The sequence below is a fragment of the Dermacentor andersoni genome, chromosome 4 (genome assembly GCF_023375885.2).
Source record: "Dermacentor andersoni chromosome 4, qqDerAnde1_hic_scaffold, whole genome shotgun sequence".
Taxonomy (NCBI): domain Eukaryota; kingdom Metazoa; phylum Arthropoda; class Arachnida; order Ixodida; family Ixodidae; genus Dermacentor; species Dermacentor andersoni.
Genome location: NC_092817.1, coordinates 41,675,093 through 41,698,456, shown reverse-complemented (window position 1 = coordinate 41,698,456; position 23,364 = coordinate 41,675,093). Strand labels below are relative to the sequence as shown.

The following is a 23,364-nucleotide window of genomic DNA, read 5'->3' as shown; positions in this document are numbered from 1 at the left end:
ATAGGCACACACACACATTATACATAAGCACGCTACACATATCCTAGCATCGCTACAGACAAATGTAGTCTTCTCTGATGATGATGGCTTCATATTATGGCTCATACCCGCACTTCGGAATTGGTCAACAATGTGCTGGACGTCTTCCTAGAAAGCAAAACGACGAGGCTGGGCGAGTTAGTGCCGGGTCATTTTGTGGATGCATGTCGTGTGTGGTCCCTGCGCAATCCCAGGAAATTTACCGACGGAATAGTTTCGACAAGCGCTACGTCGTCCAGTTCGGACACGCAAAGCTAAGCGGTGATAGTTAATAGCAAAGCGCGCCGGTTTCGGCAAGAGCACGCACTGAGAGGATTACACCACCACCGCGCACATGGGAGATCGCGCTGTTGGACGGACAAAGATGAAATGTGTTCACTGTTACGGCGTAAAAGAAAGGAAACGTAGAACGTGACAAGTTGTTAAAGCCCTTCACGCAAGTATATATACGGCGTGAAACGCCATCGCGCCTGGACTTTGCATGCGCATACGTGAGACGCGAGAACGTATTCTATATCTTTTGAGCAAGAGCATCTATATCATGCAATATCTTTAAGTATATGCGCAAGCCTCCTGCGCACGCGAAGCTAAAGTTTTCTGTGAGTTCCTTACGTCCGCCATGTTACGCATGCCAGCGTCCATCAGTGCAGCTCGCCGCGAGCTCCACCACGAAGCACCGTTCGAGCCCGCTCGAGCGCGGCTCGCCCAAGTTGCGGAGGCGCTGCACGCATCTACAAGCGGCGGGACCAAGCCGCTGCCCACGCGCCCGACTCCGTGAGCGAACCCGCGCGCGGTCAGGTTTGGCTCGCGCGCGGGGACGGCTCGGGCCTTCCAAAAGGCGGGATCGATACACGTACCGGCCGCGGCATACAGCAGCGCGAGCGAGTTGCTCGTCGTCGTCCTGCACTGCGTCAAAGGGGCCGCCGGCTGCGCAGAGGCATCTCAGGGCGCGCGCGCCTGAAGCGGGCGTCCGTAGCCCTCCCTCCTACCGCGGCATGCGCCCCGTCTCACGGGGTGCCCGCGCGCACACACACACACGCGGGGAGGGGGAGGGGGGGAGGGCTCCGGCGGCGATGAATGGCGCTATCTTGACCTCGCCACCACTTATCGTATGCACGCACCCGAAGCCGTCCGTTCGTCGAGGCTTTCACCGAGGCGAGTTTCCTTGCGTTTAGCGCGGCTGTTGGCAGCTTAAATGGCGGGCCACTGCACTACCGGAATAGTTGCAAACAGTGTAAGAGCTTCCCTATGCGGCAAACGTAGAGTGGAGAGATGTTGCTGAAAAGCGTTACTGGGTCGGCACATCGGGGCTTCGTGAGCCGCGGAGCCAGCGCGAGCAACGTGCTTCCGGGAATGACGGTTTTTGTTTCTCAGCGCTAACAAGACGAGCACAGAACAAACCACGCATAAAAACAGGACAAGTGCTGTGCGTGACCTTCTGTCCTCGGTATTGCTTCGGTTCATTATGAACCAACCAGCCTATTCCAATATTTTTCTGCCTCCTAGCGCTGGAAGAATGTACGTCGGTATCAAGTGACAACTATCCTACGGGCTGTAGGCGTGCAATGCGGTAGCTATGGCTTGAACAACGTCGCGACAACTGGTCTCCTCCGAAAAAAGCTCTTCACAATAAACGCCGGGACGTGAAAACCAGCAACATTGCTGCTTATCCTTATAGTACGAAATGTCGACGCAGTTCGGCGAACAGTGGCCAGTGACAGCTAAAGCATTCCTGCAACTATATCGCTGTAGCAAACGAGAAAAAGCACGACTGCTCCCCAACCACCCCTCATATGCAGGAAAAAGACCGGCACAATCCATCTCACGATAACTGCCGACGGTGAAGCGTTTAGCAGTGGCTATATTTAGCGACGCGACGTATTGTCACTGTCGAAAAAACTTATCTATGAGGCGTGTGCTGCAGCGGGTCCTGTCTTGTGCGTTTCCCTAAGAACACTCGGCGCCATCTAGCGGGGCCGCCGCAAAGCCTGCGCGTGGCCTCCAAAATGCATGGCGCGTCGGTGCGTGCGAACGCTGACGAATGCGTGAAAGCTGTTTCACATGGCGCGGCTTTCACCCAGCGGCACCGCGATTTCTGTCGCTCCGCGACTGCCGCGATAGTCGCAGCCCTCGGCGACTGGGTTCCGCCAAATTGGTCGCGCCTTCGCAAAGTCACAGCGATCGGCGCAATTTTGAATGGGCCGAAAGCAAGGGCCGTCGAAATTGGGCTTTTTTGCTGAGCTGACGTTTACGTCACGACGCGTTGTGCCGACGTCTCCGCAGCTGCTTGAGCACAACGCAATCGTAAATGTAGAACTATTAACGACCACAAAACATACTACTTATTCTATTTTTAAATGAGAAACAACATTCAAACGTATTACCGGTTTCTGTGTTGTTTTATTGTAAGAATAGATGCGTGAACACATTGAGAGCAAGGTTCAAGCTTAAGCGTCGCTCATGATAGAAATCGCGCCGTCGCTGACGCGTGTGAAAGCTGGCAGCGAAATCGTTTAACCACGTGGAGCGGCAGCGACTAATTTTTTTCGCTCCAGTCATTACATGTGGAACAGCCTTAACGCGGCAGCCAGGCTCCTCTCTCGCGGTTCTTTCAGGACACGCTGCACCATCTAGTGGCGTTGCCGATGACGTCCACACGTGGCCTCCTAAACGAACTGCGTGGCTCGCTCGTGGCTGCGAACGCTTAAAATTGTTCCCTCACTTGCCGCACAACAAGCGACACATACTCAGAGACCCAAGTTGGCGAGAAGTTCACCGAAGGGCGGCACATATCCGGTGCATTCATGGCAAAGCCGGCTAAAACGTTGGCACGCAACACAGTTTGTTGAAAAGCCGCACGTATACCCAAGTGCATTCGCGGCGCAGCCTGCTAAAGCGTCGGGCTGCTGTGCTTGAAGAACCCTTGTGACGTGGGCTCGAATCCACCAGCGATGGAGAAGTCTGGAGAATCCTTTTCGTCAACGTAGAGCGGCACATTCGCGACGGCACTTTCGCGACGCATATGAGTGTCTCTGGTTCATGCATCAACGACGCACTGTCGATCAAATTGATCGATGACGCGGTAACGGCGACGGGTACTCACTTCATGTAGTAAATGCGCCCCGCCGGGTCCACGTGGGCCGTGCATCCTCGCCGGATGCGCTGGTTCAGCTGGGCCAGGTAGAGGGCGATCGCGTCAACGGCGGCGCCCCCTTCGTCATCCGCGGCGTCATTCATGACGTCACCGCCGCACCGGAGCAGATGCCCCGCTGCACCATCAACGCGGCACCAAGGGACCCTTCATACTCGATGAACGCTGCTCACCGACAAGACCCCGCGCGCGCCATCTGTAGAGAGAAAAGGGAGCCGCCGTCATTCGCAGTGCAAGTACAAGAGACGTTGTCAAATGTCTAAGTAAGATGGTCGGTAGAATGTTAACCACACTCGGTTTGCCAGAACATTTCTTTTGCATACGCATCTAGTCAGAAACCACCATCGCCATAGGCAGATGCCAGTGCCATAGATAGGCTCAGAAATGAAAAAAAATCTCCAATCAGGGAGTGTCCGGGAAAATAGTATTAGCGGGAACTAGTTGTAAGCGCAAATACTAGCGTTACTCCTGAAAAAAAATAGAGAGAGAGAGAAGAAGCCGCTGCACTCCAACCGTCGGTGGCAGACGGCGCGCGCAGGAGCATTGGATATGGCAAACAGGTAATATTTGACATATTACAGATAAAATTACACACAACCATTGCCAATATTCCCGACTACGTCCGAATAAATCATTCATTCGCCACTCATGGATACGACAGCGAGCCAATCCAATGTTATAAAGCACGCCACCAGTCATTCGTCAATCCAACACGAGCACGTAAAGTGCACGACAAACAGATATCGCGCTAAGCGGAAACACAAAACGTACGGTAGCTGGATCACGGGCTTGCACATCACGCACCGTTGAGTGCACGTGGAACATCGTCGATGTTTGTCGTCCACACAACCCTGTTCCTGCTCAAGGCGCGTTTCCTTGCGGCACTAATGGAAAAGGCGGACGTCCTCTATCTAAGACTACGATAACGATAAGCAAAACTGCCATTTGAACCCACCGTGGTGGCCTAGCGGCTATCATGTTGCGCTGCTAAGCACGAGGTCGCGAGATCGCATTCCGGCTGCACATCGATGAGATTAAAATGTAAAAAAAAAAAAAAAGAACCCCGCTCGCGTACCGTGAATTGAGAGTGCACGTTCAATAACCTGAGGTGGTCCAAATTAATCCGGAGTCCTTCACTACAGCGTGCCTCACAATCAGACCGTGCTTTTGGCATGTAAAACCCCAGTTTGGGCGCGTAATACCCCAGGAGCACGAGCAATATTTATATATAAAAATGAGCTGACGGTAAATCGCCCGGGGTTGGCGGCGTCCCAGAACTTAACTTTATTTAAAGGTACCATTTGGAGACGGCAATATTCAGATGGCTTCTACTAACTGCGGCCCGATCACATCTATCTGGGTGGCTAGTTCTAACCCAGGATACGAAGCTCAGGGCAAGAGTTCTATGCAAGAATCAAATAACTATGCTACTCTTTATGTCCTTCGAAGTCGCAGCTCGGGTATCACGCAGAGGCCATCAATATACCACAAGGAGGGTGAGTGCATAATACTATACAGGTGGGAAAACGAAGCTTTATTTCCAATGCAGGTATAATCGACACCCCCTTACTATCAATGTGCATTAAAAGAAGTTTACGGGGATAGCGCGTATTAACAAATTACAACTATATACACGTTCCCGTTTTGCTCATCGTCTTGAATTTCCATCTCCCGCATTCCCCGTGTTTTCCCTGAACTATATACAAGGTTACAACAAACACCAAGCAGCCGCAACGAACGCAAGGCTCTCGCGTGATTATGGCAGTTTCGTCGCTGTCGTGTTGTCCGACCGACAATGCCAGCCCTTTCAGTTTCGTGACAATATTCGCCTTCTATCGCCAAACGTAGATGAATTCTACACACTAATTCAGCATCCACTGCGAACTGCTCCGCGCCATGAGGATCGACGGCCGAACCGAACCTGGTAATTTGAGCTTACGTTCTACAAATGACGTGGTGCTATACCATCGCGGCGGTGGATATATAACTGCTGGAAATTTTCACATGGCCGAAAACGTGCGGACATCAACTAGGCCTACTACAATTTTTCGCTAGAGAAGAAGCGGACCTCTAGACGGCAACATGCATGCGCTAAACAATCGCGCGTGACATACAAAACACGATGACGGCTCTTAGAACTCAAAACATTTCTAGCGATATAAACGTTGGCGTGCCAAATGAACTCAGTATAGGTGTCATTTTAGTGCAGGCGTGGGAAGGCGAAATCGGTTTCGAAAAAAGTCGCAGTTTCGCCCTGTTAAGAATGGCCATACGGGGTGGCAACGTGCCAGCTTTCAGCCCGCTGCACGTGTTCCAAGCCCACCAGTCGGGGTGCCCTTCCGAGAACTGCGGTCGGCCGGCAGCCACGTGGCGCGCGATCAACTCCGGAAATTGGTACTTGGCCGAGCCACCCGGGACAAAGCAGTTCTACGAAGCCCTCTGACGTCGGCACTGAAAGCTGGGCGGTACCGAGAACTGCGGATGACCGGCGGCCACGTGGCGCGCGGTCAGCTCAGGAATGTGGTACTCCGCCGCGCCACCCGAGACGGAGCACAGTTCTACGAAGCCCTCGGTCGTTGACTCCGGAGCCTTAGTGCGGGGCGGCGGCAAGTTTACAATGCTTGGACGAACCTTCCCGACCATTCCTGCTCCGTCCCCGCCGAACGATGACGTCGAACTATGACGTCAAGCGGAGAGCTTATAAGCAGCGTTTGCCGGCTGCTAGGGTGTGCTCGTGTCGTGCTCGTTGTCGGGAGCTGAGTGCTCTGTCATACTAGAAATGTACTAGTGAGCTGTGTGCTCGTAACCTGTTTGCTGTATGTTAGTTTTGCGGGCTCCATATGGGAGTCGCTCTAGTCTGCCAATGTATCCTGCTTAAACTGTTAATATGTAAATAAATCCTGTTCACCGAGTTCCTGTCTACGAACTTCATCTCCTTCAAATGGTGGCAGCGGCGAGATAGTCCGACAACTCTGACAGCCCGAAAGGCGAGTTATCGACTGCGATCGCAAATTAGTGGACAGCTAGCTATACGCGTAGTAACGGTAGCAGTTTTATCGGCCGTATAAACTTGTAAACATAGGCATACTAACTAAATTAACAAGCGTGGTGTCACACGTGCACAAGCGAACGATGACTCACTCGATGACCGCGGAAACTCGCTGCCAAAGCGCTGGAGTGAGAAATTGCGGCGGCAGTAGCGAGCGAATTGACCTTCGTGCTGTCTCTCGCTCCAACGCGGACCAAGCTGCGGAAACACAGCGCGCGGCGGATTGTAGCCGTTGTGATGGTTGGGATCGGGCGAAATAGAAGGTAGCTGGCCCATGCCGTCGTCCAACTTATCCACGCTGAGGACGTTGTTGAAAGGAGGGACTTGTTCTCATCGAGAACAAGAATATGGGATTTAGTTACAGTATCTACATGAGAACGTTACAGTTCATCAGTCTAACATGACTGAAAGAGGAATGCACACTCAGCAGCCGCACAACAGCTGCTTATAAACACTCTGTCCTCCCTAGATCCCTAGGTGAGGAAAAACGGTCGTTCAACCTGCCACCAATTCGGAGCGTTCAAAGTCACCGTAGCCGACCCGCCTTTGACGGGGAGGGCTTTACGCACTCGCTTCCGCGCAGGTTTCACTGACCACACCGAGGTGAGAAGGTTCTCGCAGACACGGGTCCTGCCCCGAATAGGCGCCTCTTTATCCCAGTGTTGACCCTGCAGACAATGGCCGCCGCGTCTGTCCATGACTTCTAAGCCCTGTGAGACGGCCGCCAGACATCTTCTCACAGGAGTTCCACATATTCTAAGAAGCCGTGGCGGCCACGGCGAATCCACTAACAATGCCTGGTCCGCCGACCGCGTTTAGTCATAGCGGCGCCGAGGGGGTGTTGACGCGGCACATCGTCGTACGAGTCACCGCAGCAGGTGGGGAAGGCTTCCAAGGTCGCTTCTGGGAAGCTCGCCACCTCCGCAGCTGCAGCTGGCTGGGAAAATTTTGTAGGTCGGTACTCTTGCAGGCCGTTCGTAACACCGTCGCAGACGGCTTTAAAGGTACAGCGGCCCGGGCGGGCGCGCGAGGCCGCCTGGTAGAGGTTCTTAGGTAAAGGTTGTGAAAAAGGTGGGGTAAAGTGCAGCGCAGTAACTGTCCCTCAATAGAGGGATAGGGATTGGAAGGAGAAAAGAGAAAGAGCGGAGGAGCAGCCGAAACGCCGCAGGAGTAGGGGGACGTGTGGTTAGAGGCGCTTAGCGAGGGCGACACCTCTTCGGCGAAGGCCAGGAGCGCGCGGAAAAGCAGCTTGTGTAAAGAGTTGCAGCCAGAAGGGTGCAAGAGGTTATCCACCGCTGCGTAAGGTTTTGCGCACGGTATAGATATATAGACTTGCGCGAGGGTAGCGCGCGTGGACCGCCCAGGCCATCCGGAGTAGAATGCGCACACCCCTTTCCTACCCTCCCCTCGGGGCCTTGCGCGTACGGAAGACGGCGCGCTTCCTAAAGAAAGCCCGCCACATATGAAATAGAAGATCGTGACTGCGCTCATGCGCGACAGCATTATAGCGCTCTCAATCGCGCTGCGTGCAAAAGGACCTTGCGCGCGGACAGTGGCGAAGTGAGCGGCCGCGGCTCTAGGCATCGGCTTCACTGTGCGTCAGCATCTTTGGCGGTGGCACATGGAAAGGAGGCGCCGTCGTCCCTGACAAGCAATAGGCTCGACCCATGATTGAGAGCACTGCAATACGATTGCGCTCGAGCGCAGTCACGTGGTATTATTTCATATTTCGCGGGCTCTTTCTTTCACGCCGAAAAAAATCGCCACGCAGCATGTACGTTGCCACAAATAATTGAATCGGTCATTTCTGAATCCCCTCTACAACGCAACACACTTGACCCTAAAGTGAATATTAAAAATTTTGCGCAATTAATCGCACTTATTTAACTAATTAAGCGGGACATAAAAGAAATACTCTAAGGAGCGCCACATGCCTGATGGTTAACGATATGCCGTCGGTTTCATTCAGCTGCGGCTAACCATTTTCTTTAAATGTCACGTAAAACACCCTGTACACAACGCACCAGTTTCGAGCTTTTAAGTGCTGTCACAAGCTTCGCTTACATGAATGCGACGCGAGCGGGTCGATTCGGAAATCGAGCTGACCCAACCCGACCCGGTCGTGTTTATATACCCGACAAAGCGGATTGGGCGAGTCTACCAACCCCTCGCAGGCGCATTGACAAAACTCGCTTCGACGCTGAATGCTTGGCCCGAACGCGACGACCAGTTGGATCGGGAAGCTGACTCGACCCGGCCATTGTCGTGTTCGTGCAATTATAGCGAAAATGAGAGAGAGAGAGAGAGAGAGAGAGAGACCCAATAGGGACATTAGCTACAGAAAAGAAATTAGGAATATGATTACATCTACGCTCGTACACGCGAGCGCTCGCTCGCTAAAATAATGCGCCAGGTGAAGTAAGGTACATATTATTCCCTTTATAAAGGAAAGCGAGGCAGCCTGCGCGCAAACAAGCGAGCACTTGCAACCGCACCGCTGCTCGTCGCGCTGTTTGCTTGCTTGTATACCAGCGATCGGACTTCATAGGCTGAGACGGCCGCCGGAGCACGGGCAGCCGGATCGCGCGCTAATGGCATAAGCATGTCGCGCATTCTTGTCCGCTCTGCGGGGGGCGGGGAGTGCTAAGCGTGTACGCACGAGCCACGAGCTAGCGCGCACTGTCCGAGTTTCCGAAGCTCGAACCCCCTTTGGTCACCATGGAGACGGCGAGTCGGACACTGCATGGCGATCCGGAACGAGTGGAAATCCGAGAGGCGTTCCGGGTAGCCGACTCGTTAGCGTTAGACCATCGGCGATGTGCCGGACAACTTGCCTGGAAGCACGACACTCTCTTGAGAGGAAAGCGAAATTTGGCCGGGAGCTCGTGATTGGGCCCTCGAACGCTATTAACTTTTGTTATTCGAGGGGTATTTGCCGCAAGGCATAAAGAATAAAATAATGTAAAAGATTCCAACTCTGCATCGTGCAAGAACTGCAGCAGTGAAGGATATTACCCGGCGCAAGGAACATCACTATACTCGAGGGAAGGGAAGAAGCTGGTGAAGATAATTGAGAGAGAGAGAGAGAGAGAGACGGAAGGAAAGGAAGTCACTCCCGAAGCTTGAGGGAGAGAGGGACAACAGAGTGGCCGGGGAAGAAGACGGAATGCGCACAGGGCGGTGATCGATTGCGGATTCATTGCGCCCAGACCACATTATACTTGCAGAGCGCCCTTGAGATAGGACCTCCAGCGACAGTTATAGTCCTCTAATTTGCAACGAAATGCGCATTTTATAATGTTTTCTTGCTTGTTTGTTTGTTTGTTTTCAGAAGCAAAAGCGACTATGCTGCGCACGCCACGGGAACTTATGATGGGGAAGGACAATACGGAAAAAAAAAAGAAATGATAAATCGGTCAACCGGGAAACATTCGGGTCTGCTAATAACCCGAAAAAAAGAAAGGATTAATGGTGACGGAATAGAAAGAGAAAGAGAACAAGGAAACGAGAAAGCGCGCCGAAAGGGAAAGTCTGTAATAAATAAATAAATAAATATAACAGAGAAAGTGTATAGGCCCCCCGCAGACAGAAAAGATAACTTTAAATGCCGCCCAGGACAGATATCTGGCTCGACAGCGATGACGACGAAAAGGCGGACGTCTTAACGAAGCGGGCAACGGCGACATAGGAATGATGGCCCAGACAGTATAGTATGGTAGGCTATAATATCAGTAGTGACAAGGCAAGTGAAGCTGCTACCCTCCTCAAGAAGTGAGGAGTTGCTTCTTTGAAAACGGAAACACAAAAAAGAGGAATTCGCCTCTGGAAGCCGTGCAACTGTCCAGCATTAGGACTCTTTGCTTTGATTTGTAGATTCTTGCGAACTCGTTACATTTTGTGCTTGCTTTCAAGGCTACTAGAACAATAAAACTTTCGTTTGTGCGCCATGGCCGGCAGGTACCGCCCGAACCAACCCGCCGTGGCTCTGAGTTGTGCTGGTCTTCACTTCAATTTCAAATACAGCAGTCGAGGCTGCTCCGCGAACGCTGGCGTAGTGCACCGGAACTCTGCGGGGGAAACACCTTGCATTGGGGAAGGGGGAAAAGGGGTACGAAAGACGAAAGTAAATAAGCAAGAACGAGAAGGTAAGGTAATATAAAACTAAATGCAGGGCGTGCGCTTTCACAGAGACAGATCAAAGCATACAGACGCATAGAGTGTCAGTGTCGCATATACGTGGCATAAATATTCGGCGTTTGATTGAATCGTGAGGTTCAACGTGCCAAAGCAACTCTGGGGCTACGGCAGACGCTGTAACAGAGGACTCCGGTTCAATATCTTGAACAAACGTGCCGACAAGAATACACGAGCGTTCTCGCTGTATCCGGCCTTATCGAAATCAGGGCGCCGCGGCCGGAATCGAATCCGCGACATCGTAATCACTAAGCTACCGCGGAGGGTGCCAGTGATGACACTATACCGGGTGTTTCAGCGAACACTTTCAGAAATTTTTAAATATTGTCTGTGGCAGGTAGCACAATTCTGGTTCACGAGGTGGTCTGTACTCGAAGCGGTGTACACTACTCGCGCATAAAATTTAAATGCACAATCGACAAATTAACACAAATTCGCCGATTAAGCTCTTAACTAATTACCTTGTGGCCCATATTGGAATTCACAAATTCTAGCCGTGGAGTTCGCAAGGGGGATGGATACACTTGGAACATATTCTCAGGATGCCACCAGTTTCGAGATACTAATTCACTAGCTTTGCGGAGAAATGCATTGGCATTCCAGTTACTTTCTCAAACAAGTGTCGTTTTTATGCATTCAAGCACAAGAGTAACTGGAACGGCAATGCATTTCTCCGCAGAGCTAGGGAATTAATGTCTCGGAAACTGGTGACATCCTGAGATTTCGTTCCAAGTGGATCCATTCGCCTTGCGAACTCCACGGCTAGAATTTGTAAATTCCAATATGGGCCACAAGGCAATTAGTTAAAAGGTTAGTGTTTTTGTTAACTTGCGGATTATGCATTAAATTTTTTTGCGCAAGTAATGTTCGCCTCTTCGAGTAGACCACCCCATGAACCAGAATTGAGCTATCTGCCACGGACAACGCTTAAATATTTCTGAAAGTGTTCGCTGAAACACCCGGTATACTTGTGTAATTGTGACATGCCTTGTTATGCGTGCATTGTTTATTTCCGGCTTGTTTCTCCGTTTTTGTTTTTTCCTCTCACGCGTAGTGATTCAGATTAGGTAAAGACAACCCTAAAAAGGGTCATTTTTCTCCGCTGATGGAGAAGAAGAAGACATAACAACGATCTTACCACGCCCTAAAGCTCCACTGTAGATTTTTACAGGGAGTCCGACAACTTTTGACCCCCACACGTGCGCTGAGATCTCCTTGAAGGGGTGTAGAGCATATACAGACAAGATATACGGCACCTCCTGTCGGAAAGCGTTGCACTCAGATGCAGGGGGCCACAATCGCTTGGCCTCTGCAGCGTGGGTTACTGCCTGCCCGGTCTTTAGCGAGGAGGCAGCAGAGTGCTCTCATTAGCGGCCGATCTTGACCGTATAGGCACCCACGAACAAGTCAAACGACCGTCGGAAGCGCACAAAGATTAACGATAAGAAGAACGATAAACCAATCTCAAACGAGAAGAAGAAGAAAAAAGAGCAACGCAGCATACGAAGCAAACATGATCGCGCAGCATCCGCTTTCAATGAAGCGGCTGAAAGGACTTGACGTATACGTACATGCCAACATTTCTGGTTACTTGGCTATAATGATTGAACGATATATAGCGGGGCTCTCCCTAACGAGGCCGTGTAGCCTGCTTTTACGGGGACGAGCACGCGGGATGAAAAGGTTGGCAAACAGGAAGAAAGAGAAAGACGCCGCTGAAAAGAACTGGCTGACGATGCTTGTACAGAAGGGCTGCCCGCTTTTAGGAAAAACGCTTCATTAGTATACAATTACTAAAATGAGATTACATCTGTGCCGAATGCTTGCACATTAATCTTAATTTATCAGTTATTTGCGTTGCACTACATTGCGTCCTACGTTGTTATACCCTATGACGATAAAAAAAATAAAGAAGAAATCGGGGAAGGTAGGCTTTTCAAGAGCCGGCTATATCACCCCATATCTCAGGTACACTACCCTGGAAAGATTGAAAACCAGAGGAAGAGATACACCACGGAATCAAGAAGGTAAACAATGAAATATTTCTTTAAACTTTTACCTATATAGCCCCCGGTAAAACTAGTCAGGAGCTATGACGTCCCGTGGACACGCGTAGAAGTTGATTTGGGCAGGTCATAGAACGCATGGGACAGACAGCCGATCGATGCTCTCTTAGCTTAAAGGAATTGGCGTCAAAGGGAAATGAAAACAAGCTAAACTTTAATATTGATTGTCATGACGATGGTGACATAAGTGACGTCCCAAACAGGGCGTCCATGACGTGTTTCCGGCTCTGGGATGGATTCCGGCGCACGCAGTCGGCAAAAGCATACCCTTCGAGATTGGCTTCTCTTACTTGGCTGGAGCCGTCGCTAGGGCGTGGATTTGGACAAGGCGTATTCCAGAAGCTTCGTACTCTACCCGCTATAAACTTAATTCAATTACCATTCTTGCGCAGAAATCGCAGAATAAGCTTACACGATCGAGGAACACATCACCGGCCTGGCCGCGCAACCGGTCTAGACCGACAGCCCTGCGAGTCCCGGTCACGCATTGAAGCTGGACTCGAACCCCGGACCAGGACGACTTGTCTTTCTCTTCTACTGCGAAGCCTTTATCACAAGAAGCACGCATGGACTTTTTCGATACTTTTGCGCTGCACTCAGGGGAGACCATAATTTCCTCTCTTCTCGAATGTCCACCTTTCGGGCTTCCAAAGAATTAATTTGGATTCTAGCGGTAGCTAAGATAAGTGGTCGAAATAGCGGTGAATAAAATTTCACAGAGCAGAAACAGAAGAAGCATGTGAGCACCGGGAACCACTAAGAACAGGTTCTTCTTATTAAAACAAAATTAGTAAAATATGGGGTGAGGAGGAGGGTGAAACCTAATGGCAGGTTCGGTCGGTCCAATTCGCTGCAGGCTTTCCTCTCGTTCCCTGTTTCCTGCTTTTTTTTTAGGCATTCGGTTGAGAGCGCACCATCATTTGGTCAGTTCAGTGCACGTGTTTCAGTGAGAGATTCCAGAGCTCGCTGTTAGATTCGGTGCGAGCGGCTGCAAACGCACGCCGCGCCAGCCACGCATGCCCGCAATCCTGCACAGCGTCAAGGGGCGAAGCAGAAAGATATTCTAATGGACGAAAGTGGAATTATGCTCTGCGTCTCGAGTGAAAGCACGGTGCAGCGTACGAATAGCAAAAGTACGTGCGTATACCCGCCTCCTCGACAACCAAGAAGAGCGATATACAGAGAGAAATGCCAAAATCGGTTTCAAATCGACCCACGGATATCGCCTTGACAGAAGTGTCGCCGACAGGTCCGTGGAGCGCAGGTAACGCGAGAGCTCCTCTCAGCCAATCGGGAACGAGATTTGGTTACTTATTCCAGTTAAGAGAGTAATTAGGCTCGCCCACTGCCCGCCGCTCCTAATCCTTCCGTGAAGCTTGCACACAGTCGGCGTTGCGCGGAATGCGATCGCAGGCGGACAACGGGGGAGCATTTCTTCCACGTCTCTCTTCTGGTTGGCCGTAGCTTTGGCTGTAGTGCACGGAATCGCTTAGGTGGGAGTACAGAACAGCCGCGGAACGTCGGCGTCCACTGCGTCGCTTATACAATAACCAAATGTGATTTTTTTTTTTTTTTGGTTCGGCGATTACCTCGGCTATGCGGCGCCGCTCAATCGCACTTCCAATTTTTTTTCTTTTTTCGAGACAAGTCGACCTTTTCTTACTGCTTTCCAACGCGGCAGTAAGGTTAACATGAGAGAAGCTTCTTTCAAAAGCTCCTTGCACAGCACGACATTAAATGTTTGCGGTAGTTACCGCAATTGAAAGGAGAAAGAAGAAATTATATATTGTGGGCGTTTATTACGCTCGTCTTCTTCATCTGCATATTATCATCACCGCCCTACGTTGGTAGATCCTCATCTTCAGTTCCGTGTGATCATCATCGTCGGGTGTGTGTGCCTTTGCTGGTTCGATGCCGAGTGCTCGGGACAAATAAACGTGGCTCCAACGCAGACATCATAATATATATAAAGAGCCAGGGAGCGTTACAGGAAGTCACACAGCGCGGAAATCTAGAGAGAACTGTAATGAGGCACAAGAAGTTTAAGGGAAACTGCAGTCTTGCAAATAATTTTTCCCCTCATTATTAAAGTACAGGCGCGTCATACAAATTGCTTGAATTTCAAACTGCGAGCAGTCATAACATCTGCAAAATTATGCTTAACGGGGAAAAAAAAGAAAAAGAAGAAACGTCACTGGAGAAATTTTCGGCATATGTACAAATCTTTTGGGCGGCGGCGTCCGATCTCGGAGGCTATGTTACTAGAGGGAACTCTGGCACTGCGGTGGCTCCTGTACACCGTGCGTATATGATTCTTATAGTAGATGAATTCGGCTGATCTTGCTTGTGACTTCAGACGTTCCCCTTGTTGCTTTAATTACTGCGCCTTTACTCGCTGTTGTAATCTCAGCGCTGACGCCCGTTGTTGCAAATGGGTCGCAAGCCCCAAGGGTAGCGTTGGCCTGGCGGCCTGGGGCACAACTGGAAGCATCCGAAGGTCCCGGCAAAGCATGAGTCGACTGCTAACAGAACAACTGGTTTATTTTAACATCGCAAAAGAGCGGGCGGTCAGGTCGACCGAAGTGGAGAGACGGGAGAGCACGCTACTCAACGGAAGAAATCGGAGCCTCTCTCTTGGCGTCCGGGGGCAGCTGCTTTTATACTCTCGCAGTTGAGGGGAAGGAGGAACGCCTCGTCAGAGGCGCACGTGATGCGGGGCACGGACAGGCTGAGAGACATGTTGAGACGAGTGTAGTGACGCATCCGCCGAGCCGGCGCCGGTCAGACCTCCTCGCTTCACACTTGGGGAGCTCCTCTCCCCGGCTGCCGCGCTTTGACAAGCGTGGGCACCACCATGCACACACACACACACGCACACTTGAAGACACGTGGCACTGAAACATGCCTGGACGCGCGTGGCGGGGAGGCGTATCGGCGGCGCTGAACGGGCCAAAATGTCCGCCGCTTTGAACGAAGCCTCGGCGTCCGTTGCATTCGCGCCGGCAATACCGCGCGTCGTAGGCGAAACCTAACATCGCGCAAATTTCGAAGCAATCATTTGCTTTTATAAACGCTACAGGTTGATAATGTGCGCATGCATAATCCCTGCGAATTGTTGCGTTCATAAAATACTACCTTGTTTCGAGACTGAATTATGCATCACGTACCAAAAGTAAGTAAATGAATTTATAAATAACACTTGAACGGCGCAACCCGATAAGGAACTCGGGAGAGCCTATTTCGGCCATTTTCTAGAGTGTCCTCCGCCAGTGTTGCGAGAGTTATCAATTATGAACGCTAATCGAGGTAGTCGACATCATTTCGCGTTCTTCATCGCCGCCTGCTCCATTTACGTGTTCGCTTCTTCTCCATTGTTCGAAGTTAAACAGAAAGCACGGTCTGCAAGAACTCGAAAGGCAAGTGATTCAGGCAATTTGTATGCGCATACGAAGTGCGCTGAGCTAAGCGGCATAAATTGGCGTCCTAATCCCCCTCTCTCCTCTAATGCACAGCCCCCCCCCCCCCCCCCCCGCCCTTCGCGTCTTTACAGCATCTCATAACTTACAGCGAGCTCGGAGCCCTATATTCACCTCCGAGACACGTGCTAATTTGTGTTTGCTAAACAAGAGACTTCATGAAATACCGGTTTGAAATGCACATGTTTGTACTTTTCCGATAAAGGGGGAAAATATAGACGAAACCATCGCACATGAGATGCCGAGCTAAGTTCTGGGAGCTTGATCGGTGTTAACGAAATAAATAAAAAGAAAACGCTAGCGTTTTAGGACTGACGGTCTGATGCACCCTCTCTCTCTCTCTCTCTCTCTCTGTCAATGTATTTTGAACATTTCATTACTTACGATAACAATGAGTGGAACCAGCTGCTCCCCTCCATCATCTCCATTTGGGATGTTAACATGCATGTACAAGTCTCCAAATGAGCGATCCTAACTTTCTCCCCCCCCCCATCTACCCCCGCAACTCCCCTCTTTTAAATCAAATTTGTTCATCGTAATCACAAAACCATCATCATAGAAGCTTTTGCGCTATAATAAGCTGTTATAGCGCCAGTCATATTTCACTTTGCTCGCAGTTATTCTCCCACTCCTTTCAGAAGTACAAGAACGGCTCTAGAAGCGAAAAACCAATCGCAACGGACTACACTCGAATGAGTTTTGCAGAAAAGGTGAGCACGCCAGTAAAAGTTTTCTGCCACAGGATTGTCGTTCGGAACAATGCATTACGAATGCGCTGATCAGCTCATTTCGCACAGAAGTTAAACATAATCCAACGAACCGGCACCACCTTTGCTCAGCACGCATGCGAAAGCATCGGATGAAGGATGGAAGGCGGAACTCGTGATTATATAGCGTCCGCACAAAAAGATAACCGCTGCTGAGTCTAGCAGCGTGGTTTGCGACAGAGCGCTTTCATTAGCAAACAATGCGGCGCCATCAATGACGAACAGCGCAACGGGAGATTCGTTGTCGCATAACGGCGCATATTTCTGTCATGTTTCTTTTGGGACGCACACAGTACAGCTGACGCGTCACAATCGGAACAGAAATTCCTGCTCTAACGACAGAGGCCTTTGTAGAAATGAGTGCCATTCTGTCATCGCAGCTACACAGAGCGGATTCTGTAGAGACAGCAGCTTTTTGTGGTGACGACTGAGCTTTCTGGTCGCGTCAAGCTTTGCTACAGGACATATCGTTGCATTACTGGGCGCTTTCAGTCTTTGTCAACTAGGACAAAAGAAATGCTGCATACCGTTTGAGGAAGAATTCAAAAGCGCTCGTATACGGAACTTTTACTTTTAGGAACACGTTTAAGAATTAAGAACACTCACTCACTCACTCACTCACTCACTCACTCACTCACTCACTCACTCACTCACTCACTCACTCACTCACTCACTCACTCACTCATTCACTCAACCTCCTTTGACGCATCAAGCAAAAAGAACAAGCGCCACCGTATGCAGATATGAGCAGCAGCAAGAAAAAAAGCAAATACTGCAGAGCACTATACAAAGCGCGACGGCAGATCAAGCGCACTGTTTGTTACTGTGTCCTCTGTATACCGGTCACCAATGTGGAGTGCCATTTGCCGCTAGCAACGCTCGTTCAAACAGCGGATACTGTTACGTTTCGCCTACAACGCGCGGTAATGCCGGCGCGGATGCAACGGACGCCAGGGCTTTGTTCAAAGCGGCGGACATTTTGGCCTGTTCGACGCCGCCGCAACGCCTACCCGCCAAGCGTGTCCAGGCGTGTTTCAGTGCCACGTGTCTTCGTGTGTGCGTGTGTGTGTGCCCTCGCTTGTCAAAGCGCGGCAGCCGGGGAGCGGAGTTCCCCGAATGAGGAGCCTGGACGTCTCTCGGCTCAACTGTTCGCGCCGTCGTGTGGGTGAGGGTTGGCAATGCGTCACTACACTCGGTTCAGCAGGTCTCTCGGCCCGACAGTTCGCGCCGTCGTGGGCTCCTGCTGCGCCGTCCCGTGACCTTCATCCCGTGACCTTCCCTCCTTCCCTTTTGGACCGCGACGCCGGGAGTATAAGAGCAGCTGCCCCCGGACGCCAGAGGAGAGGCTCCGATTTGTACTGTTGAGTTACGTGCTCTCCCGTCTCTCCACTCCGGTCGACCTGACCGGCCGCTCTTTTGCTATGTTAGAATAAACCAGTTGTTCTGTTACCAGTCTTCTCATGCTTTGCCGGGACCTTCGGATGCTTCCAGTGCCCCAGGCCGCCAGGCCAACGCTACCCTTGGGGCTTGCGACCCATTGGCAATAACGGGCGTCAGCACCGAGACCCCCAACAACTCGTGCCAGCGGTACGATTCCAACAATACAAACTGTTTCCGGTCTGCCAAGGTGCGTGTTATTACCGCGCCGCTGCGGCCAGCAAGGGTTTACTTTAGCATTACACAGATGACAGTAAAAACGCGCGACGTTGCATCGAGACACCAGTGAATGAACAAAAATGTATGCAAAAATTTTTTTCGCCAGATGCCCAACGAGAAATTATCGCCCAATGCCGACCCTCGAGTATAGATACGCAGGGCGTTTCAGCAAACACAGCAAGCAATTCTGTACAGCGCAGTACAGAATACACAGGCTGCAGTTCATAACTAGAAAGAAAGAAAGAAAGAAAGAAAGAAAGAAAGAAAGAAAGAAAGAAAGAAAGAAAGACGTACGACAGGACCGAGAGAACAGTACATAAAGAGGCGGGATTTCCCGCATGACCCGTACCTGATGCGAGAAAGCAGGCGTCCAGAGAAAGGCGGCTAGCATTAATGCGCGGTTCAATTTTATTGTGACAGCAATTATATGAACACTCCAGAAGCATTACCACCGTTGGCGTCGCCGCGATGTTCCGTATAAAGACAAGTGCGATAACATCGTCACCGCGCGCCGTATGCTTTATGTGCGAGTGAAAGCGTGGGAGGATGAGTCGATGATGGCTCAATCTCGCGCGCGCAAGTGAGGAAAGCGAGAAAGTAGCGCGCACTCTTCCATCGCGCGCAAGGCACCGTTTGGCGAGGAGGCAGGAGTTTTTCTACTCCGGCCACTGCTGAGTATGGCGCGGCCGCGCGGGTTTGTCTTGAAAGTGATCTGCGATGGGGCCAGTGTGCGCCGAGTCCTGATAGCTTCGTGTGCTGTGTCTTTTCGCTGTTTTGTTCGCGCTCAAGCGAAAGGCTGCACGACACCATGCTTCTTAATGTCGTTAGTAAGCGAATGTTTACAAGTTGTATACGGCCGATAGAACTACTATCCTTACTTCATACAGCCGTCTACTAATTTGCTATCGCAATAAGTGCTTCGCCTTTCCGGCGAAACCACAATATTCTTTGAACCACTGTTTAAACATCTTCATCTTGACTGCTTTCTCTCGGGCTTCAAGTATATTTAAACTCATTTTACAGAGAACAGCTGAGCGTTAACAAGAGACCGATGCAGCGGCAGACTGGTTCAGAAATATAAAGAAATCTAGCGAAGCAGAGACGCAGTCCCCGCTGCAAGCGTAAACCGACATCGGCGTTACAAAAGCAAAAAAAAAAAAAAAAAGGTGCTGAACTGTGCTGCTGTTATTCTTGTATCGCTCCTAGACTAACACTCGTACAATGGAAATGAATCAAAATCAGCTCGTCCTGCATCCGCCTCGCTTTCTGCACAGACGTTCCTATGCCACGAACGCTTGTAATAACGATACCTAATAATAGCTACAACCGCAGAATACAAACACGAGTAGTGCGGCGACCACTACCACAACCCTCACTGCCGCAAAAATAAATACAAGAACAACAACGATAACAATCGCAGCACTGAGAAAGACAAAGGCCGGAGGTAAGATTTAGTAGCATACATAAGCGTGAAGTTCAGCACCTATTCTTGAAAATATACTACCCACACGGGGAACAAAGGCGTGGAGAATTTTTTCCCGTGTTAAGATATTGGGGTGACCCAATGCAAACTTCATCCTTACGGTCCAGTTAAGAACGGGATAAGTGATCCCACTGTGAAAACCTTAAAACAAACGCATGGACAGGACAGTTGCGCGGCGAACGGCCACGTTCTCACCAACATATTACGATGGCGTAACCAAAACTAACGTAAGAAGACAAAAAGAAAAAAAAAGAACGTTTCTCCTGGCGCGTTAGCTGAAATGTCGCAGATGGAAATGCACTCGACTTCTCAATTTTTCTTTCTTTTTTCTTTCACTCGAAGAAGTGAAACTCGGCACATTAATATCCTCCTCGAGATCGTTACCCCGCCAGCTGTCGTTCGCATCGCCGCAATTAGCGGACGGTTACGAATAAAGAAAACGTGCTGGACGCTGGCCGCGCTGCCTACAACGTAAACACTCGAAGAACCCCCCGCACCGCTTTCAGGGTTATTTCGCAAAGCAGATTATGGCAGAGCGCGAGCTCAGCGGACGAGAGAGTTTCTCCCACAAAAACTACTAGAGGGAAACATGGCGTTGCAATCGTTCAGCTACAGTGGGAACGACGGGCACTAAATGGGTTTGTCTGGTCTTCACACATGCGGCCTCAGACGTTCTTGAAAGCGTAATAAATAAGGCCACATCTTTTCAAACTTCCAACCAACCATTTTTCTAACCGCGCGAGGCCCGCAAGCTTCGAATCACTTCGCTTGGAAAGGAATATGTTGGTGAAATATGATCCAGTTATAAGCCCTCTGACGCCAGATGCACGAAGTTCATAGGCAAATCCATAGACTACCCATGATTCACGTGCTGGCTAAACTGTCAGACTTTGTCAGAATATTTGGTGAATTTTTTTTTGTTAACTCTTACAGCTCCGTTTGCAGCGAGCGTAAATAACCTGTCACAGTCACCAGTCACAGTCACCGCAGGAACTGCGCGTTTGGTGACGCGCAGCTGGTTGTAACCGAACATTGGCTGCAAGCATGCGATAAGAACAAGCTGGGCACTATCGAGGCGGTTAGTTGCGTCTCTACCTGCAGGCCCTGGCAAAAGATGGCTGCCGGCTCCAAGCTCCGAAAATTTTGGTCTATACGACGTGGACCAACGATGACAGCGGCGCATGGCGGTCGGACTAAGAAAAACGTTTGCTGCACCATTGTTTCCGAGATCGCAGGAGCGCACCTTAGCGAAAGGCGCACCAGCGCGATCTCGGAGGCCATGTCTACATCTTAGCACGCTGAAGAACGCCGCAAGTTGGGGGAAAAAAAGAAAATAAAGACCGAACCGAGTCGAAACCGCAACAGTCTATGCAAGTTGCATCCGCGCACTGCAGTCGGAGTTACGGATCTATAGACGCTCGTGGGAATGAGATCAAAAGAGCGACTCCTTTGCTGTCTGGCACAAATCCTCCCGAGACGTCCGGTTGAACAAAAGCGCCACGGAAGGTTCATTGAGGGGCAACCCCCCCCCCCCCCACAGAGAGAGAGAGAGAGAGAGAGAGAGAGAGAGAGAGAGAGAGAGAGAGAGAGAGAGAGAGAGAGACGTGTGGTTACTGACGGTAACCGCATACCTTCCCGGCGCATTGCGCAGAGTCGACGAGGCAAATCGCATTCACCAACGTCTTGCAGCCCAGAGCAAACTACAGGCTGAGGAGTAGCGCGCCAGTGAAGGAGCTTGTTAGTAAGGAAACTGGGTTTTCACCGGCAACAGGCTTTGCGCAGGCATGCAAGCTGCATAACGTATTGATTTAGATCATCATAGTTAATTCATATCCAGCTAAAATGCAACGCTTCTAAAATAAATGCGCCAGGGCTAATATAATTTAATAATGATAGCGAGAGCGTGCTACACGCGATCCATGCGTTATGTGGCGATGCATTCGCGGGCCAAGCGGCACGAAGACGCGTGACTACTTTCTTGCGAGATAGTTCAGGTTCTCTGTAAACGTATTACATAAACGTATGCCCGTAAAATTGGCGTCTCCGTAAACGGCCGTTACGGAATATCGCAATTCAAGTGACGTAGACGTGTGGCAGGATATGGCAGGAGCAGTGGAGGCGGCATCTGGCGCCGCCGAGGTCAAACAAAGCACCTTATTACAAAGGCGGGCTATGTGCTTCTCAGATACTGGTGCAAAAGCGCTGAAATCAGCATAATCATTAATGTATAGCGGTTTTTCATTTAGCATTTTCCTTCCGCGAGAACATCATGAAAGGAAGAAAAAAGAATCCGAAAGAAAGAAACAAACAATAAGTAACGTTTCTGAAACTTTGCTGTTGAAGTAACCGCCACAATATGTCGATATATGAGTGCCGTTGTTGTTAATGATGTTGCCGCTAGCGTCTCTGGCGTTCCGCTATTCCTTAAATGTACTTCAGTACGTGTAGAGACAGGCTTCTCTCTCGTCATCGCCCCGTAGCTGTAAGTGCAGGCACTGCACACTACTTAAAGAGTCGCGCTAACGCAGAGATCGAACAGCCCTCACAAACCGTATGCGCGACCCGCGGCGCTGTCCCGTCCCTGCTTGAGGTCCTTCTTTGATTGCCTCGTGACCACCACTTTCAGTCGGTAGAGGCGCGGCCGGAGAAGCGCTCAATTTACGCGTAAGCAAACACTCCCTCAACATTCCACTTTATAGGGCCGTACGTTCATTACTGCCGAAGCGCTTCCAGCGCTACCGCGTAAACTGCGGCTTTTGTTTCTGCGAAAGAGCGGAATCGCCATTAACGCGTCGCCGTCGCGGGGAAAATGAGTTTGCTGCCCCTGGGCCGCTGAAAGCTGCTTCCAAAAACTAATCAGGCAGGACAGACCTCGCTCGCATAAGATGACGAACGAAAGCGAACAAGTGTACAAAGAGGCAGGAAAAACAAAAAGCGAGCGCGAACGTGCGGCATGCATCCACGGCGCGAGAGAAGCAAGACGGTCTCTCACGAAATGGCGACCATATGAGAAACGAAACCCACTACAGTGTCAACAGTGGTTTGTGACGACCTCGACGCAGGGGGCGCATGAAAACGGGTCCTCACAGGGCAGACGCCAGGACACACTTAGTTGTATTTTTGCGTTGTATTTGCTTCCATAGAAGCCCGTTCGTTGCGCGATAAACGGGCCTGAATGCTTCGTCCACAACGGCGGTCGTAAAAGGAGCCACAAGACTTGCTTGCCCCCTAAACGTCAAGGAACAAAACTTAGAGCTCGTACTTTGCCTTATCGCGCCGTTTGCGCACTCGGACGCGAAACGGTGGCCCAAGGTTGAACATCTTCCACGCCAGTGGAGCCGTAGGAAGCGAACGAACGTTGGAGCCGCGCTCTAGGAACCCGCGTTTCGACATGAGTTCACTACGTCACTGTAAAAACGGCCATTTCAGCAAGGCGAAAAAAAATAAGTTTTTTTTTGTTCTTACACGAACACCACAGTTCTT

At 50.6% G+C, this 23,364-nt stretch overlaps 1 protein-coding gene across 3 annotated transcripts in view; it reads right to left on the bottom strand.

Moving 5' to 3' along the window:
- LOC126536992 (uncharacterized) overlaps positions 1–23,364 on the bottom strand; it is a 426,514-nt gene that overhangs the window by 233,591 nt on the left and 169,559 nt on the right. For all 3 annotated transcript variants that reach the window (XM_055073633.2, XM_055073634.2, XM_050184076.3), the window contains one exon: positions 3,143–3,386. In XM_055073633.2, coding sequence (XP_054929608.2) covers positions 3,143–3,276 — 134 coding nt within the window. In that variant the 5' untranslated portion in view covers positions 3,277–3,386. The remainder of the gene's footprint in view (positions 1–3,142; positions 3,387–23,364) is intronic.